This window comes from Agelaius phoeniceus, chromosome 10, assembly GCF_051311805.1.
Source record: "Agelaius phoeniceus isolate bAgePho1 chromosome 10, bAgePho1.hap1, whole genome shotgun sequence".
NCBI classification, from domain to species: Eukaryota; Metazoa; Chordata; class Aves; order Passeriformes; family Icteridae; genus Agelaius; species Agelaius phoeniceus.
The window spans coordinates 10,045,843-10,066,298 of record NC_135274.1 but is presented as its reverse complement, the minus strand read 5'-3'; the positions used below and the strand labels follow the sequence as shown (position 1 = coordinate 10,066,298).

The 20,456-nt window shown below is 48.3% G+C and overlaps 2 protein-coding genes across 2 annotated transcripts in view; one reads left to right on the top strand and one right to left on the bottom strand.

The window, feature by feature from the left end:
- FARSB (phenylalanyl-tRNA synthetase subunit beta) overlaps positions 1 to 1,008 on the top strand; it is a 35,872-nt gene extending 34,864 nt beyond the window's left edge. Inside the window, exon 17 of the mRNA XM_054639200.2 lies at positions 338 to 1,008. Within this exon, the coding sequence (XP_054495175.2) occupies positions 338 to 489 (152 nt within the window). The 3' untranslated portion in view covers positions 490 to 1,008. The remainder of the gene's footprint in view (positions 1 to 337) is intronic.
- A 3,112-nt stretch (positions 1,009 to 4,120) lies between these two features.
- Positions 4,121 to 20,456, bottom strand: part of SGPP2 (sphingosine-1-phosphate phosphatase 2) — a 35,722-nt gene continuing 19,386 nt past the window's right edge. Inside the window, exons 3-5 of the mRNA XM_054639635.2 lie at positions 15,061 to 15,240; positions 12,965 to 13,054; positions 4,121 to 7,562 (exon numbers count right to left, since the gene is read on the bottom strand). Coding sequence (XP_054495610.2) covers positions 7,020 to 7,562; positions 12,965 to 13,054; positions 15,061 to 15,240 — 813 coding nt within the window. The 3' untranslated portion in view covers positions 4,121 to 7,019. The remainder of the gene's footprint in view (positions 7,563 to 12,964; positions 13,055 to 15,060; positions 15,241 to 20,456) is intronic.

Genomic DNA, 20,456 nt, shown 5'->3' with positions numbered 1-20,456 from the left:
GAGACATTCAAATGTTAAATAGCCTGAAGGCTGCAAAAGTTCTTCATTTCAGTAGCCCTCTGACTCAACTGTGCTAATTTCTATTGCAGGAGGAACTTAGTCAAAACAATTGAGTGTGAAAAATGTCCACGCTTTGGGCTTTACATTTTATTTTTAACTCAGTATTTTCTCATTCTCTATCAATCATGACAACTCTTAATGCAAGAATGTGAGAGCCCCTTCTGAGCATCTCAGCACAGAGAACCATTTAATACTGAGAGCTTTGTTCAGCACGTTAAATGCCTATTGACTCCTCCAGCCCAAAGAAATATTGATTTTTCTCTCACTTTCTTTCCAGGCACTGCTTTCTTTCCTGGTCGCTGTGCTGAGGTCTTTGCCAAAGGTCAAAGCATTGGGAAACTTGGAGTGGTACACCCTGATGTTATCACCAAGTTTGAGCTCACCATGCCTTGCTCTGTCCTGGAGATCAATATTGAGCCCTTTGTGTGACGTGACTTTTATCTGTGACAGCCTCCCACTGTCACGTGCAGCACCCTCTCCTGTCTGCTCCAGGGGACATCCTCTTATGCTTTTATGTTCCAATAAACCAGAAGAACAGACCCTGTCTCCCTGAGTAAGTGTGTTGTGTGCAGTGCAATCTGGCTGGCTTCTGCAGGGAAGGAATGTGGGATCTCAGACTAGGCTGTGCCCTCAATGTTTTCAAAGGGCAGGGGGGAAGAAACAAGTTGGGTCAAAGCCCAGGGTTTTACAAGAGAAATGTAATGGCAGAGCACATGATTAGTTTTCAAAATCAGAAATGTTCCACAGACACAGCTTCATACTGTAACTGATTATGGCTGCATAACAGGAATCTCATTCTTTTCTTAGTGCATGAAATAAGATAATTGATTAGAGCAAATGTTGAGTGAATGTGAGCAGAACTAAGGAGTTGAGCTTTTATTCTATACGGTTGTCATGTGCTCATCAATGGCTGAGGGAGGAAAATAAACTTGTTTCATGAAAACCAGAGCTATTTTGTAAGCAAAATGTGTGTAATATCTGCTTCCCTGCTCCAGACATAACTGCTGGTCCTTTATCATTCTAAATTCAGAAAGGGGAGGGGGTGGAATTAAATTTTTTTCACTGTTGATGTCAGCCTAGCGGTTTTTGAAGCTCCAAACCAAATGGGGAAGTGCATTTAAGAGCATATGCCAGTGGTGTTTTGCATGAGTAGCAGAAAACTATCAAAGCCTTTGTGTGCCTGAGGCTGGCATGTTTGTCTGCACAAGTGAGCGTGGGCCCGCTGCACTCCCAGCCCCACCAGGGCTTTCTGGACCCCAGCTGTGCAGCAGGACCATGCAGCTTTTGGGCAGGGTTACTTTTCTGGCAGTTCTACCCCTGCCAGTACATGAGAACCTCTCATGGGCCAGGCTTTTCCTTCTAGGTGGCTTTCTGGCAGCAGTTGTGTCACAGCTTCATGCATTGTGCCTCTGCTCTCTGAAACTGAGAAGCTCCATCCAGCATAGTGATGGCCAATCCTTCCTTTCTGCAGGAATGTCACCAAGTGGGTGGCCAGCTCAGTACACTGAAGCAGCTCTTGACTGGCAGCCTTGTGGAGCTGGCTGTGCCTCCTTTGCTATACTATAACCATTGCTAATGCTGCAGGCCAACAACAGCCAGGATTTTGTGTTAGGCCGACGCACTGTGGCTCCTTTCTGCTGTGAGAGCCAGGAGGGGCTGTCCAAGAGTGGCCATCTGGGAAGGGTGTCACAAAGACTGCCCCCTGAGCAGGGATGTGCAGTGTGAGGTAAGCCTGTATGAGCTGCACAGACCCCTATCACTGGGCCCACGAGGGCTTTTCAACGGCAGCGCCATCAATAATCTCAACAGGTGGGAAGGCAACAGGCAAGGCTTTTTGGTGCAAGTGATAATCCAGTATGAAATATGCACTACAGTGACCCATCTGGAAACCCTACGGTTCCCTCAGATGGAAGTGTAGATTTTAATTATCTCTGCATGACAGACGTGAAATGAGAACACAGCTCTTGCCATACGTTGCACCACTGACTCCAGTGCCCACGGAGAGTGAGAAAACTGCAGCTCACATTTTAAACCTCCCAGGGGATCAGGCAGCTTGGCATTTGCAGGATGTCTCTCTCCATGATGCCTACACAACTGTAAGCAGGCAGGCTCGCAGTGTGGGAAGCAATGTGTAAGGCAGATGGAAAGCATTAACCCCCCCTTGTTTATTGGTGTGTCATGCACGGGGATTAGGACGACAATGAGGCAGATTTGCATTGCAGCAGAGCACAGGCATATTTGCGTGCACTAAATATATTTCTCTACACAAGATTTTCTGACTCTTTGGGTGTCCCAATTCTCCTGTGAATTTAGCTGTCCTTTGAGTGTAAAGACTAGATTAAGCTGGGACTAAGGGCTTGAGCTGCAGTGGCATGTGTTGTGAGGCTTTCAGGGATCGCTTCTTTTTCATACCATTTGCTCGTGCATTGGCAGCTAAATGCTCCAAAACCACGAGCTTTGTCCCAGGTAAGCACCATTACTTGCTAAAAGTAGAGGATGGGAATCGAGAGAAAGGTTAAAAAGCCTCTTCAGAGTCCCTGACCCCTCCAGTTAACTATGGTGCCAGCAGCCTTGCAATGAAATTCAAGCTCTGCTGTAGTGCTGAGCTCAGGATTAACTGTGATTCCTGATGAGTGGGACACTTCATATAAGTCTGGTGTATTTATTGCAAGGCTTTGTCTTTCATAGCTGCAAAGCAATTATCTGGTATTTACAGCCTGCTCATAGCTGGGTGCAGTACTTGAGTAGTTATTACACAGCTTCGTGCTGGAGCCAGCCACTAAGCACTGAAATTTGCTTTTACCCTTTGCTGGAGCCATGGGCTCTAGCAAAGGAAACCTTTGCTGCTGATGGGGACTTCTGAGCAGTTCTTAAACATCTTTTGAACTTGGGTTTTCTTTTTAAACAAGAGTTGGAAGTGGGATTTTTAACTACTGCTCCTCAATAATGGATTACTTTTGGCCTGCTCCTGCTCCCTGAGGGTACTGGGTCATTGCTGGGGATCTGAACACAAGCAGAAAAGGCTGGGGAGCTGGTGACAGAGAGATCAGAGCTCCCAGGCCCTGCTGCCTGCAGGTTACCCTTGCTATTGCACAAGGGTGTTTATGTAAAGGTGATGCCTGGGACTGTTTCCATCTCCAGGCTGGCACTGTGCTCACTTGAAATTTAAATCAGCCTTGGTTTGGCAGGTGAGGATGAAATAGGCTGGGCAAAAGTGCTGCCAGGAGGCTGCCAGGGGATCATGGCCTGGCACAGGTGACACCTCTGACCGCCCAGTGACCTTGAAACCGAGCTGCTGCCAGGGCGGGGTGGCAGCAGGGTGACAGGGGGGTGGCCATGGAACATTGGGCAGGTGTGAAGTCAGTGAGACAGCAGGGAAGCTCTGACAGGAGCAGGAGGCAAGTGAGGACCTTGCTTTACTCATGGCTCAGCAAATGTGCAAGATCCCAGCCACACTTCCACCCTGTTCAGAGAGGTACCTGTGTTTTCTAACTTCTCCTTGTAGCACAGTTGAAAAGGGTCAAAAGTGAAACTGAGACTGTTTTCTTCTGTTCCCTGAATTACATCAACTACATCCAGAAAGGCAAGTCATGAGCTTGCTTGTGATCTTTCATAGGAACTTGGATGGATTAGGAGACTGGGGTCATGACAAAGTTACTGCTGGAAAATTAAAGCAGGGAAACAGTGCTTGCTGCTTTGGCTTCCAGTTAACTGTTCAGTCTATTAGAAGCAGATATTGAAGGTGAAGGAGATTCCAGTGCCCAAAAGTCCCCCAGCACTAATTACATCCAACTCGCTCATTTACATCTGTAAATGTTGTAACAAATAGACCAGTTATTGGTAGAGCAGTAATCTCTTTTTAAAATGCTTTTTAAAAAGAAGGATCCTTCTGGAGCAGCCAAAGCATGGAGCTAGACTGAGCAGGAGACAAGCAGGACAGCTTGGGAAGAGAAGTGGGTGCTTGCACTTGGGAAGCTCTTTTAGCTGGGACTCATTGCCTTTACATCAGTCATTTACAAGTATCAATAGAGGGTGTAAAACAAACAGACAGACAACAAACTCTGCAAAATAGGTTTATTTTAAAATTTGAACCAAATAGAGTTTGCATTTATTGCATTAATCACATGCAGGTGAATACTATAAAAATACCTGTGCAGCATTTATATATAATTTATAAAATCTTCATAGCATAAAATAGCTGTGAATCAGAACAGAAATTTTACACATAAAGCTGCATGAATGTCCCTGTCAAACTGTGCCTTTCTTGGGAGTAATTCCAATCCCCAGCTTAAATGCTCATCTTGCTGCCAAGTTTTTTCCCAGTTTTGTGATGTGGCTCCTCTGCAGGGCTCCAGTTGTGTACTGCACCTGTGTGTCATGCAGCTGTCTTAACACAAGGTGTTTAAAGGTATTTTAAACCTGATGGCAGAATTTCTGTGGTGTATGGGAGGGAGAGAGGCTGAGGATGGAACCCCATGGCTGTGGTGGCCCATGTCCAGCACTCACTCAGGGGAAGGTGTGAGTGGCCATGTGCCCTGCTGAAAGGCTCACTGGAGCTGTTTGCATGCACAATGTGTAAAGTCCACACAACCTGAGAAAATCTAAAAATGGTTACAATTTCTGCCTGCATTTCTTCTGGAGAATGGCAACCTGGGTTTAGAGTGGAGCAGCTCTTTCACCTCGCACTCCTCAGACAACTCCCAGCTATTCCAGTTTTGGAATTGATTGTTTATCCAGGCAGTCAGTGGATGGCAAAGCACCCTTTTTACATTCTTCAGGTTCATTTTTCTTGCAGCCAGGAAGACAAGTGGGCATGGTTAGAAAGCTGGCTCTCACTGTACATTCTGCCAGGCAAGGCACAGGGGCCATGCTTGAAGCTCTGCAGCAATAGCACTGTACATTTTCCTAGCCAAGCAGACCACGTTCACTGCTGTATTTCTCAACAGCTCATTGGTCCAACAGCTGAAATATATTGTTTTAAATAAGCAGCCTGAGTTCTAGGGATGCCCTTCCTATGGACACACCTCCCTGCTATTCTACAAGTGCACACAAAGTGTTGCAGGATGCATGGAAGACCAACTGTGATGCTGTGCAGCAGCAGAAAATGATGGCATCTTATAATTGTCACACACTGTAGTCACCAGAGTCACTGCTCAGCTCCTTCCACAATGCAGTTTATGGACTCTACTTGTCACCCCTGCATGACAGGAAGGACTTTTTCCTTTTCCCTAGCCAGGGGAACTAAATTGGAATTAAACAGTTTGAACTCAAGCCTCAGTGCTGTGCTAATAACTCTGCTCAGTTGTTTGCAGGCAAAGGATCTTTTAGTAGAGGCTTTCATATTAATATCCAAGGAAATCTGTTGCAAATCACATTAAACATTTTGTGTTAGCTTTTCCTTCTCTTTTGTGTTTTGGGTTTGGTTTCTTTTATTTTAGATTGTAATAATGAGCAAAACCATCCACACAAAACTAGCCTGGTCTGGCAGTGCCATCAGAGGACATCATGAGCTGTGCCTAATGATGGCATTTTGATTTTGCTGGTCACATCTGTCCCCACCCCACCAGCCACTTTTTCTCTGACGCCCCATACCTGAGCCCTGCCTTGGCTTGCTCTACTGCTTCAGGAGCAGCCCCACAGCCAGGCAGGCAGAGGCACAGCCCTGCTCTCCAGCAACCCCAACCCCACAGCAAAACAGCCTTTGCTACTGCTCTGGCAGGGATTTTGGCTGTGTATTTATCACATTTAGTTGCCTGTGCAAAGGGTGTCTAATTATGGGACACAGTGGGGCCAGTGATTTCTAACCCAAAGTGTCTGTGCACAGCAATTCCCATAAGTCAGATTTTTTAGGCCAGTTGCTTTGTGTTTGTGTGGCAAGGGCATGGTCGTGGTGGGGAGGTGGCTATAAGGGTGAAGGTGCCAGAAGCTTCCCCTGTGTCCAGCAGAACCAATGCCAGCTGGCTTCCAGACAGATCCACTGCTGGCCAAGGCTGAGCCCATCAGGAACAGTAGCAGCACCTCTGGGACAACAGAGTTAAGGGAGGAAAAACCTGCACAAGTGCAGGCAGACAGAGGAGTGAAGATATGGGAGAGAAACAACTCTGCAGACACCAAGATCACAGAAGGAAGAGGAAGAGGTGCTCTGGGTGCCAGAGCAGAGACTCCCCTGCAGCCTGTGGTGAAGCCCATGATGGTGCAGCTGTGCCACTGAGCCCATGGAGGTCCATGGGGAGCAGAGATCCACCTGCAATCAGTGGAGGACCCCACACTGAAGCAGGGTGATGCCCTAAGACAGGTTTAAAGACCACCACTGAAACAGGCTCCTGGCAGGACTTGTGATCCCTCAGGGGACCCATGCTGGATGAAGTGCTGCCCAGGGAAAAATTCACATTGGAGACGTTTTTGGAGAGCTGTATTCTGTGGGAAGGTGCCCATGCTGGAGCAGGGGAGGAGTGTGAGGGGTTCTACCCCTGAAGAGGAAGGAGCAGCAGCAGCAACATGTGATGAACTCACTGTAACCTCCAATCCCATCCCCCTGTGATGGTGGGTAGGAGGAGCTAGAGACTACAGAAAGGAAATTGAGCCTAGGAAGAAGGGAGGGGTAGGTGAAAGGTGGTTGTAAATGTTTGGTTTTATTTCTTATTATCCTGCTCTGATTAGTTTGGTAATAAATTAAACTTACTTCCCCAAGTCGAGTCTGTTTTGCCTGTGACAGTAAAACTGCTGAGTGATCTCTCCCTGCTCTTGTCTTGAGCCATGATCCTCTCGTTATATTTTCTCTCCCTGGAGAGAGAGGAGTGACAGAGCAGCTTTGGTGAGCCCCTGGCACGCAGCCAGAGCCAAGCCCACCATACCAGTGCAGAAAGGCACAAAAACACTTTTTGGTCGAGTCAGCAGCCTGGAGTGTCCTGTCCCCACAGCGGGGGTGCTGCAGGCAGCTCTGTGAGGAGCAGCTGAGCTCACATCAGCCCCAGCAGCTGGTGCAGCAGCGGCACGAGCACGGTGGCTGCGAGGCCAACACAGGAGTACGTCACAAACTTGTAGGGCACCTCAACCTCCAGGCGTCTCCGGGCTTGCAGGTCACCCATGGGGAACTGGTAGCGATAGCCCAGCACGCCAAGGACCACGCTCTTCGTCAGCCAGCGGGTCAGCAGCACAACCAAGATCCCTGTGAAGAACCTGGCCAGCACAAACACCATCGTACTGCTGGTCAGAGGAAGCCCAGGCTGAACACTTGTGCCAGTGGGGGCTGAAGCAGAGTACTGGTTGTTTAACCAAAATCCCACGGTTGCTCCAGCTGCTGCTCCTAAGATCGTAGTGGTGTCTCCCCTGGTAGGGCTGTAATAGTCTAATTTGGGGTAGTTGTAACATAAGACAAGAGGCACAACTATGGAGAACAATGGGCAGAAGGGGCTGGTCAACAGCAAGTGATCTATTGTGTCCCACGCAGGATACAAGAGCACGAGCAGCACGGCCGAAATCAGTGCTCCTCCAATCACATCCTGTAAAGAAATCACATTTAAAAGGCTTTGTGAGACCTGGAAAGCAAACCAGGTGTTTGGGTGATGATAAAAGACCAGTATCTGCATTGGTGGGGCCCAGCAGTGGAGGAACACCCAGAATCCAGCGATGGCATTATCCACGTGCAGGGAAAACCTGAAGCACAGGCTAAACAAAACATGACAATCCACAAACCCAACCTCAGCTTATGCATAGGCATGTGTCTGTGGACACACATCCTCCTCCTCACCTGCTCCCATGTTTTGAGGGCACTCTCCACCTACGACCTGGGAAAAGGCACGTGCACAACTCTATCTCGGGGACAACATTGCAGAGAGCTGCCTTCACAGAAACCCTCTCCCTCCTGTAACCCTGCAATCCGTTTCATCACATCAGTGTGATTATCCCTTGCTTGCTTTGCATGAAGGGGGAGATGCTGTCCTTTGTCAGAGACAGGCTCCCATCCCAGAAACACAAGCTCCAGGGATGGAAAGTGCAGAGCTGTGGGACGTGGTGCGTGTGCCATGGTTTCCGCCAGCAGTGGGAGGGAGGCACCTCCAGGCAGGGATACAGCAAGGAGAAATTTGTTGCCCAAGTCTCTGAAATCTGACTTTCAGTACACTGCCTGAAGCAAGCATATAATTAAACCCTAATTTATTAACAGAGGCAAATAAGGTGTTTTGAGAACTTGACTGTTGTCAGCCACAAAGCTGAGACAGGAGGTAGCCCCTAACAAAAGCCCTCTGTATGGGAGCAGCCAGGTAAAAAGCAATAAAACAAGTTTCCCTGTGCCACCCTTCCAGTGTCACGTAGAGGCAGCAGTGTTAGTACAGCCACAAAAAGCTGTGCAAAAGCTGAAGTTAGCCACAGACAAAAGTGTCCTCTTCTAAGATTGTATCTTCCTCATGAGTCATGACAGCTGACTACTACCATGCTTGGTCACAGTCTAAAAATTATTTATGGGAGCTTCGCTTCAAGTTAGGCAGGAACGAGGGAACTTCTTCACAACAGAAATATTTAATGACATTCTGGTAAGTGCATTACTCCTGTAGGCCTGAACTTCAGCTGTTTACAACTTCCATTAGATTCACAGCACATTTGGTTTTAAACAATTCCTACAGCCATTTTGCATATCCCTAATACAAATTTCCATTTATTCCCTCATCCAAAACATGAGGCTAGCCATGGAAATACACAAACTTGATCACAGATATCTAGTATGTAAAATACCATTATATTATGTACCTTTACTTCACAGTAATTCATGTTTTGATGTAAATTCTTAGATGATACCTTTACATACAAAGCTTATTTTGGCCCAACACTAAGTAACTGCCTCGATACAAAAGAGCTGGGGGCTGGTCCCAGCACTGATGTTCAGAAATCCCACACCCACTCTGTACATCAATTTCCCACACAGATGTTTGTCCAACTCATGTTAAAAGAAAAAGTCCTCACTACCACTCTATGGGTGATCAAGGAGCAAAACTCAAAAGCTGTTCACATGCTTTTCTGTTCCAATTAAAGAAGTGTAACCAAACATTAACATTTCCTCACAAGAGCTTTGCTCAGATTTACCCAGCTGGCTCCAGCAGTTCCCAACCCAGTTGCAAACAGTCCCTATTTAGAAACCTGATTAAAGTTTTGTGAATTTTGTTATCCTCCCATTCAGCCCCAGTACAGTAATGTGGCTCTTGGAAGTTTCAAGCAGGACCCAGACAATCAGCTCTGACCAGTGGCATTGTACCCATGGTCTCCAAACTGGGTGCACAAAGCAACCCATGGGCTGGGGGGAGAACATACTTTTTGCACTGCTCATAAGTAAAATAAAACATGCATTTTTAAGAAGTAATGCTTATTTCATCATTATATTTGTTAATTTTGTGTGTTTCATAATGCATGTATCAGTACAGTAGTACCTGTATACAATTTGTAAGTAAATAGATACATCTATATAAACATATATATATATCAGTACAGTAGTACCTGTATACAATTTGTAAATAAATAGATACATCTATATAAACATATATATATGTATCAGTACAGTAGTACCTGTATACAATTTGTAAGTAAATAGATACATCTATATAAACATATATATACGTATCAGTACGGTAGTACATGTATACATATATATATATATATATATATATATATATATAGGAGGCCAGTGGTTTATTCTGTTTTTCCCCCATCCACCAATATCTGGGCTTCTCATTTTGGAAACTCCTCCCCAGAAGCTGCTGGAGAGCTCAGCACACACCTGGCTAGCTGTGGTGGTCCCTTCAGTCCCGGTGTGCATGGGCAAATTTGATTTTTTGAACACCCAGAGGAGGTGGGCAAGATCCAGACCAACAGCTACATTTAGCAATGCCGAATTAATGATGTCTCCCCTTGCCTGTTCAATTAAGGACAAGGAAGGCTCCGATTTCTGCGAGAACTTGGCAGACCCTCCCTGCTGTGCCCCCCGGAGCAGGAGCTGAGTTTTCCCCGGGGGTGGAGCTGCTGTTAGCACGCCCAGGAAGCACATTCCTGCCCGTCTGCCTGTGTAAACAGATTAGCCTCTCGCCAAGCCCGCAATTATAAAGGAATTTTTAAATAAGGGCAGGCACGGATTTTGCTCAAGGTGCAGAACTACCTGCAGAATTTAAAACCTCCGGTTGCTGGGAGGTTCATCCATCCTGCTGGGATGCTCCAGCTGCCTCGGCACAGACGAGTCATCCCCAGGCTCCATTTGCCTCCCCTGAAGCCCCTCCACTGGCATGCAGCTCAGCCCTGCTCCCACACAGCACCAAACACCTGCCCTGCTTCCCTGGTATTGCCAATCCGAGCAGAAAGAACAATTTTCCTGTTCTGTCTGGTGCACAGGCACTGCCTGCCTGCATCCCCTTCCATTCATTTACTGTGAGACACCACTCACACTCCTGAACTCCACTCCTAAGGACTGTGCTACACAGTGGGTGAAGTACTGGGACTATGCTGGGTGTTTATCAGCTCTAAAGTATTTAAAATAAATTCAGGATTAATGGTAGTATGAAAAAATCTGAAATACAGCCCAGCAAAGGGGCAAGGGGGGAGCTTCAGAACACACACCCCCACTCCCCTTGTGACCATAAAAAGTGACCTTGCACAGGACATTGTTGCTTGTAGCTCAGGGCAGTTGCAGTGCCAGCGAGGTTCTCCCATCAGCTGTGGCTCTGGAGGGAATGGCTCATATCATCTCCAATTGCTTCTTGTTTGTCAAAAATAACCTCTAAAACCTTACAGATTCACCGTTTCAAAGTGTGTCCAAATTGTTACATTTTTTTTAACTTTGCCTTTTCCAGATAGCTCCAGATCCCCTCTTTAGCAGGTCCTCAGACTACTCCATCATTTGAAACCTACAAAAAAAAGAACCCTGCATTTCCCCTGCTTTTCCACACACATGGACACTCTGATGTTGAGGTGGTGGAGATGGATGGTTGTAACTAAATTGCTTGTCAGCAGCATGAGTGTATTGCTGCCACCCCATTCTCTGGCTGGGTGATGCTGTCCTGGTAACAGCCCAGGCCATGGGTGTTTGTTCCCTTTTCCCTGGGCATGGTATTCATTCTGGCACAGCTGGAAGGATGCAGATAGCTCCCATACCAGCTGGCTGCCTCTACAGGAGGTCTTTAATGGTAATATCTCTTGTAATGACATCACTGTGCTTTCTGATACACTCCTCATTCAAAAGTAAGGCCAGCAGTGCTAGAATACAAACAGATTTGTTGAGCTGAGACTACAGAAGATGAGATTCTGCACTGGAGAAAAACAATGCAACTGCCCTTGTCACTCCTCCTCTGGTTCCTCCAACAAGAAAAATTCAGTTACACCAAGTCCATGGATATTTGTTACCCATTCTTTTGCTTTACTAAAATGCTATGGCCACTTAATACATTATTCCATCCTTTCTGTTAAGGCCTCAGTTAAAAACCCAGAGGCTCTTTCAGCTGATGTCTTGGCACTGCTGTGCCTCAGCCTCTTGGTGGGCAGGAGCTGTCCTACCAAGGGACACAAACAGCTCTGAACTATGCTTTTTCCCCAAAGAGCCATCACTGCAGGTGGCACAGCAGAGCCAGTCCCTGTGGTGACAAGCTGCTGCAGAGAGGGGCTGTATGTGATCACTGGGCTTTTCCCACCTCCACCCCCGCCATGGCACACACAGGATGAAGACCCCAGCCAAGGACATTTGCCCTTTTGGAAGGCAGCATTGCCCATACTTCAGCTAAGAAGCTTTTTTTTAAATTTTATTTTACAGCCCTTTTCCATCATGTCAAAAACACAAAGGACTTTTTCTTCTTTACCCTAAAATCCATCTAAATTTAGAGGGGTCTTTCATTATGATGGGCCAGCAAGAGAAGTATGCAAAGAATTTTTACTGATTGACTTAAGGTCAGTAGCCCAGAAAGGGTGTCTGCAGCCTCCATGTAAGATATTGTTTTGATCCACTGGGCCTGAAAGGCAAGGTCAAGCTATATTTTATAGCTAACCTTAATCTCATGAGGGCTCCCTTTCTTACAGCCATCGAGTCGCATTACAAACACATAATTATTACTTAGTAAAAAAGATTCAATTATTTATGCATATGCAACCCACAACATATCAAACTCCTGTGAGGAAATAGTCAAAGTTTTTATCCATATTTGGGAAGCTGGACTGCCCCTCTGTCCACTGTATAGAACAGATCAATAAAGTTTCATCTTGTCAGGAATGAACCAGCTATCACAAGCACACTGAAATCAGCTCCTCCTAAAGCAGCACTGATGTCTCTAAGCAACTATGCCCAGCAAGTCTGTCATATAAAATCACAACTATTTTATAATTATTTTCAGCCAAACTATTTGTGCATCTCAATCCCTTGGGAAGCATTTCCTTCCAGCTGAAAAGAAGAAACCTGTCATTTTTGAGTGCCTGCCCGCTAACAGGAGCCCTGCTGCGGGCCGGCCCTCAGGGCAGGTCGCTGGCCACGCTTGAGCCCGTGACTCACCGGGCTGCAATCCCTGCGGCACTCCCAGGCTGAGCCAGCCCCGGCCGCTGCTCGCTGAAAACAGCGATACTATTGCACAAAGGCCTTTGCTAAGGAGCAGCTCGGTTGCCCAAGCGCATTCCTCGCAATTAAACTTTAGAAATGGAGAGCTCCATTGAGGTGCCGGGCTGGGCTCACCCGGCTCGGCCCAGGCCCAGGCCCAGGCCCGGGCGCTGCGGCCTCCCCGCGCTGTAATCACCCCGTGAGGACTCCAATTGCGATAGCCCGAGGGATTCCCCGCAGCTCCCTCAGTGCACAGCCCCAAACCCAGCGGCACAACTCGTCTGTCCCTGTGCTGGCATGGCCACCAGCCTGGGGAGCTGCAGGGGAGCAGAGCTGGAGGCACATCCTTACCAGGACTGTGTGCATCCCTGTGTAGAGCCTGCTCAGACACACCAACGTCGAGAACACGAACGCTGCTGCGAGGCCGAGCTCGAATGGATACTGTGAAAAGGGGAAAAAAATAATTAAATACATCATTAAACCAAGCAGCTGGGCTGACACAAGCATCTTGTGCTGGGAAGGGGCTCCTGAGCTGTGCTTTCCCCAGGAGATGAATGTGACCTGAGACAAGGTCCCCTCAACCAACACTCAACCCTGCTGGAAGGTCATTTTGTCCTCTGCAAGGTCTGGTCTCTCTGTGGAGACATCTGGGTAATAAATGGTATTTGCAGAATTGCTCTCTACAATATCTATCTGCAAAACCCATGTTATTATTAAAGAGCTTAAGGAAAAAGGCATGGTGTACAAGGCATGGCTGAGGTAGCCCTGCAGTCTGAGCCCAGCCAAGGGGACTGTGACAGCTGCAGAGTGTGACCAGAAGTGTGATCAATAGTCCTCGAGCAGTGGGCTGAGTGGGGAGAATCAATGTCTGGGCTGAAACCACAATCCAGCTATTAAAGCAGTCAGGACCACTCTTCCCCGTGACACTTAAAGGTTTAATCATCTTCTTATGAAGCTGGTTTTGCCTAATACCCTCTCTGAGTAGTCTAAAAACATAGAAAGAACCATTTAAATAAATCAACATTAAAAATTTTTAAAAGTCACATTTGGTAAAGAATAAGCTTAACATATTAGCCCTTAATCCACTCATTCAAACCATGAAACTGAGTGGGCTGCTGGCTCCTTTCAGTCCATAAGGGAGATTTTTCTGTAAAGAGTAAATCAACTCAAAATATAAATAAAGGCAATTAATTCATCGAATTTGACACAAGGTCTCTATCTTCTGCCTGAGGCTCATGACTGACCAGGGTGGCCACAGGTCAGCACAAAAATGCCTCTGTGGAAATTCTAAGCATAACAGCTCTCTTCTGACCCTTTCCCCTGGCATATTCCAGCCTGTTGAATAAAGAGCTCAGACCCAGCTGAAGATGTCACTCCCAGTTCATAAAACACAAACTTTCCTCATTTCTCTAAGCCTTTGGAACATTTGCACCCACTTGACTCCTCCCTCAGCAGGCAGCCTTCGAGCTAGTCCAGATCAGTAATTGATGATTAGGGCATCTTGAGAAGATAGCAGCATAATGTACTGGGAGATTTTTCCATCTTAATAGAGGCAATTAAACCATTTAATTATTTGACAGCAGCTTTATAGTTTCAAGGCAGTTTCCAAGAAGCACAAGACAGCCTGTGAAGAGCTGCATGTCCCTCTGGTCACTTGTGGATTGAGGAGAAGGTGATGCTGACCAGGTCATCTTGGCAGCCCTGACACATGGGATGGAGCTGGCTTCCAAATATATGACAATATTATTATATGACAAATATTCCCTCTTATGGCTCCTTGTCCCCATGTCACTGTCAAGCTGCCCTGACCAGTTACCACACATGGGTTTATCCCTTGAGAGGGCTGAGAAACATTCTTAAATACAATGCAGCCAGGAAGTTATTATTGCTATAGTACAGGAAACACAGGCTTGGATTCATTAAATGGAATGAAAATAATCAGCATGGAGAAATGAGTTTCCAGGAAATAAACATTTTAGGAAGATGATGAGGAAAAATGATGAGACTTCCCGAAGCAGTCTGCAGCTCCTACAGTGCCGTGAAGTTAGTGTTACTCCTCTGACAAGCAGGCTTCCCAATCATGTTGTGTGCTGTTAGTCTAACACAGGCTGGAGCCAGGGGGTTTCCAGGAATGCTTTTCCTTTCATACAGAAACCATGTGACACAGAGCTCCTTTGGTTTCCCTGGGAGCCAGCATGTCCCAGTGTGCAGCACTGACTTGGTGGGCATGGGGTGAGCACAAAGTGCTGGCTCCCAGACACCTTCCCTGCATGGCCACCCCACATGCAAAAACACAGTGACCCCAACAAACTACAGCAGGGCAGTGCAGCCTGCCAGCAGCTCTGAGAGGAATCGAAGCTTTATATGGCTTGCTGGAAGCAGACACAGACTTTTCTTTTTTTAATGTATTTTCTTTTTCTCCTTCTGTTTTCTTTTTGTACCCCTACCTTGTACTGGTTCATGGTTGCAATGAAAAAGGAGAAGGAGATGGCTGTAGCTGCCATGGCGTGGGTGGATGGCATCCCATACTCTGCATTCGTCCTCATCTCCAGCTTCACAACAGGTGGTGACAGGGGCCGAGGCCACTTCAGGATGTCCTTGGAGACCTGGCCTATGTACATCACTATCTGGGGACAGGAAAGGCCACAGGCTGTCAGTCAGCACAGGCAATCCCCATGCAGCCCACCCAAGAACCACCTGTATTTCTGTGCTTTTTCCTGCAGAATCCAACCCTCCAAGCAGAGAATTTATCCCCTGAATTATTAAAGGGGTTTCCATTAGCTCAGCCAGTGAAGGAAGTGGCGGTTTTGCTGCACTCTGTGGTAACCTGAGCAGAAGTGGGACCAGAAGGAGGGTTGGCTGATGAGATTCAGCAGTACAGGACAGTGTGAGACAGACAGCTGGCTCCCACCCTGTGCCAGAGAAGTTTATGTTTCCTCCCTATCCCTTACAACCCCTCTCCTGCAAAGAAAGCAGCCATAAGAGAAATTTTTCCACCTCATCTTCAAATCACAGCTGTGTCCAGCAGCAGCTCCCCCATTCCCTGCAGCTCCCACTCACCCAGAGCTGCAGGAGCCCTGCTGGGACACAGCACCCCTGTGGTTATTAAATGACAGCCTCAGCATCCTCGCAGAGGCAGCAGAGGGAAAACTGGACAGGCAACATGAGCTACCAGTTCTCCTGCCTATCTCCCCAGTAAAAGGCTTCTATTCCCTGCTTGGGACACCAGAGGTTTAAGCAAGGGCTGCATTAATTCACTCTGGAGCACAGCAACACAGTACTTTTAGAGGAAATGTCACATTCTCACATCAACAAGGAAAGCAGAGGTAAGGGACAGTGCTGTCCAGTATCCCTGAGAGGTGCTGCCCATCCAGCCATGGGCATCCTGGCTCCCTAGCACCCTCTTCCCAAAGGCAGTAGGCTCTCAGCATCCACAGTGAGGACATCTGAGAAAAGTTAACCAGGCTGTCCCTGTAGGATGTATTTGCTTTCTGTTGTAGCCCTCCTCCCTTTACAAAATGTAGCCACACATAGGCAGAGGAGGCTTTTTAAAACAAAGCCAAGCAAACCTTTTTTCTTTTTTTTTTTCTTAGTACAAAAATCAGGCTAACTGATGTCTGCCATGAAAGCTCAGTTGCTGTGTGAGACAGCTCACTCTTCTGCTTCTCATGCTTCCACCAGCAAAGGAGGGGGCTTAAAATAACATCCTTCCCTTGCTACTGGTGTTGGCCATATGCTGGAACAGCAACACAATCACCCACTGCCACATTTGTCACCAGGCACACTGCATCCCTCTCTCTCCCATCAGTCACTTAAAAAATGGTTTCACATGAGAAGAAAGATGGCAGGATTCGGGATTCACAAGTCAGAACCAGGAAAAAGCCAGTCAGTCATGCCTTCATCCTTCTCTCTACAGCACAGCACATGCCAGAGAGTGCTAGACTTACAGCCAGCACCAGGGCCTGGAAAAGTGACTGCTGGTGCCTTTGCATCCTTTATCCCTCATCATGTGAATCACATTACTGCCTCATTATCAGCAGTAGGTGGACACACCTGGCTGCTCCTATGGACACACACAGCTCAGGGAAGGCAGTGAATACCCTGCCCCACACTGTGCACAGTAAACAAAGGCTCAAGGAACAAATATCTTTTAAAAACCTTCTGTGTGGGTTTATTTAGTTAATGCCTTCAGTTTCCAAATGGATGCAGGGACATGTTTGGAAGTTAATTAAATTCCAAGGTTGAAAGAAAAATTGCTCTCTCGGGCAGAACATAAAACATTGAGGCTGCCATTTGTGATACCATCTGAGAGGCAAGGTAGGATGAGCCAGTTTATCAGCAGTCCTCTATAATAATGACTTCCACTTGTGGAAGTATTATTAGCACTAGAACATAAGAGCATTGCAGAAAAGGAAATGAGTCATCTCAAAAATGAAGGCTATGCTAGGACTCCTGTGATGGTGAAAAACAGACTGAATGCTGGAGGTGGGATGGGTAAGTGAAAATACCAGGCATCCTCACAACACCCTCCCCTTCCTGGCATCCCAGATTAAATTCTGACCCTTCTACTTTTTAGAAACAAATTGTACATGCAGTAAGGAGAGGTGACATGACTTTCATAAAACATGCAGGGGACTCCAGAATACGCCCAGACTAAGCACTGATCTCTGAAGCACCAGACCTTTGCCTTTAGCTTATTTGGGTACTGTGCATGTGACTTTACACACATTATCGTGAATTATGGCACTTGTGGGTGGGGTAAAACACCCCCCAGCAGCTGAACTGGCAGGCTGCCCAAGACAGTGAACAGCAGGTGCACATTGCTAAAGGCCACCCTGCACAGGTGGGGCTGTGTCACCTGCACCCCATGGCTGCAGGGGCTGGGGGAGCGCAGCACTGCCCAGGCTGCAGGGGCTGGGGGAGCACAGCTCTGCCCAGGCTCTGCCCAGGCTGCAGGGACTGGGGGAGCACAGCTCTGCCCAGGCTCTGCCCAGGCTGCAGGGGCTGGGGGAGCACAGCTCTGCCCAGGCTCTGCCCAGGCTGCAGGGGCTGGGGGAAGCACAGCTCTGCCCAGGCTGCAGGGGCTGGGGGAGCACAGCTCTGCCCAGGCTGCAGGGGCTGGGGGAGCACAGCTCTGCCCAGGCTGCAGGGGCTGGGGGAGCACAGCTCTGCCCAGGCTGCAGGGGCTGGGGGAGCACAGCTCTGCCCAGGCTCTGCCCAGGCTGCAGGGGCTGGGGGAAGCACAGCACTGCTCAGGCTCTGCCCAGGCTGCAGGGGCTGGGGGAGCACAGCTCTGCCCAGGCTGCAGGGGCTGGGGGAGCACAGCTCTGCCCAGGCTGCAGGGGCTGGGGGAGCACAGCTCTGCCCAGGCTGCAGGGGCTGGGGGAGCACAGCTCTGCCCAGGCTGCAGGGGCTGGGGGAGCACAGCTCTGCCCAGGCTCTGCCCAGGCTGCAGGGGCTGGGGGAGCACAGCTCTGCCCAGGCTCTGCCCAGGCTGCAGGGGCTGGGGGAGCACAGCTCTGCCCAGGCTGCAGGGGCTGGGAGAACACGGCTCTGCCCAGGCTGCAGGGGCTGGGAGAACACGGCTCTGCCCAGGCTGCAGGGGCTGCGGGAGCACAGCTCTGCCCAGGCTCTGCCCAGGCTGCAGGGGCTGGGGGAGCACAGCTCTGCCCAGGCTCTTTGCTCATAGCATGGCAAAGCAAACAGAGCTCCTGGCAGAGCTGCCTGCCCCGGGCAGTGGGTGCCCTCCCTGGGGACAGCCCCATGCAGGAGTGGCACCCAGTGGGCAGTGCCCACCCCTGCCCTTCTCTCATGCACATCCATGTTTTCCAAATGCAGTGAAAATGGCTCTGAACTCTACCGGGTTAAATCCTTGCAACAAATTTAAGCAGCAATAAAAGCAAGCAAACAACCAAAAAAAATATCCCAAAACTGTTAGCAACTTAAACCCAAGACCTTGCTCAAACTCTGCTGCCTACCACCACAGATGGGCTGGCCTGTGCTAAGGGCAATAGCAGCCCTTTACAGTAAGCCAGGTGAAGGAAAGGCAAGGCTTTATTGCCACTTTGGGTGAACAGCATTACATTTTACTACACAAAGGCAATTGGCAGTTGCTATAGCAGCAAGACAGCCTCTGTAGTCTTTTTCTGAGAGCTTCCTCTTAATTTGCTCTGAGTCATATATATGGTCTATCTCCAAAAATACTTCTTCACCTGAGCCTTTGCATCAAGATAAACAAGACAAACCTCTCTTTGTATTTTAACAGATTTTGCTTTAGTGAACAGCTGCAAAACCAAATTCGAGGCATTAGCATCCACACAGGTGTGAATACCTATTCATTTGTTCCAACATCTGCAGGAGATCCCTCTGGGGTGAGGGGCTGCTCCCCTCCTTCTGAGCATCTGAGTGCCATCAAATGACCTGTTTCCCTGACATTCCCATGCCTCTGGTGTGTAAGTCAACCATCCTAGAGGAGTTTTTTTCTCACCTGCAGGTGTTGTCTGGCATTTGCAATGGTTTCCCCTCACTCCTCACATGCATCACTCCCATGACAGGAAGCAAGAGCTCTGGAAGCAGATTTACACCACAGTGCAGACAGACACAACTAAGCCCTGTGCAGAGGTGTGGCAGCAGTGCCACAGAGTGCAGTTTCCCCTCTGGAAAGTTCCTATGGCAGCTGCCCAGACCCTGAGCCTGGCAGGATTGAGGAAACATGCTCAGTGCTGCAGGTGGGCTGTGTGTGACATCCTCCTTCATCCCTGCCCTGCTACAACCCCTGCACAGGATGGACACACCTGAGCCTCCCACTGGCATATGAAGGTCAGGAGGAGCAATTCTTTTTTTAATTCTGTAATATTTCAGCTAACAGAGGGGAATCAGATCATATTTGTTTTCAGCTTCTGATTTTGCAGCTGTCCTTATCTTCATTATTGATCTGTTAAAAGGACAAGACAAAATTCTAGAGAAGACACGTGGTCAAATAGCATTGGCAGTTTCTAAGACTCACAGTGTGGCAGCCTGACTTTGAATCTGCTGGTTTAGCTCCAAAATAGAAACTCTATAACCTGGCTCTAGAAACCCTGATCTGCAGTGGTATATGTCATCTTCCCAGAAAGGAAATTTACAGTTTGAAAATGATGTTACTTTGGGGTTCTTTCACAAGCACTGTGCACTGATAGGAGTGACCAAGCATATTGAAGAAAGAAAAGAAGGATGCACTATTAATAAACATTTGCAAATTAGTCAAGCAGCAGTGAAGACTGTATGTGGTTGCTGAGGCAGGCGTGACTTTGGTTTCTCATACAGAAATTAAGCCAAGCACCCAGCCTGCACTGTCCCATGACCAGATAAACACTGTAGCAGATTCTAGCTGTGACTGTGTCCCTCAAGCATCACTTGGTCCAGAGAGGAAGAGGAGCAGGGCAAGGAAAAGCTTGTCCTTGTGGAGGTACTCCTCCTACCCCAGTCAATGCCAAGAGCTAAGGCTTGGCCCCAGGAAAGCACACCATGGAAGTCACTGAGCAGCACTGCTGGCCCCTTGCCCTGGCAGCAGCCCAGCTGCAAGAAGCCCTGCAGGGCAGAGGAGCCCCAGACAGCACCAGCCTGGGGCCCTAAGCCCCCCTCAGATTGTGTCCTGCTCCCAGCCCCTCCTTGGCTGCTCCCCATGGGCCAACCCCAGCAGCAGGGCTGGGACCCTCCTCGAGGCACACACACCTTGGGAGAGGGCAGCTGGCTCTCCTAGAGCCCCACACACCTTGGGAGAGGGCAGCTGGCTCTCCTTGAGCCCCACACACCTTGGGAGAGGGCAGCTGGCTCTCCTAGAGCCCCACACACCTTGGGAGAG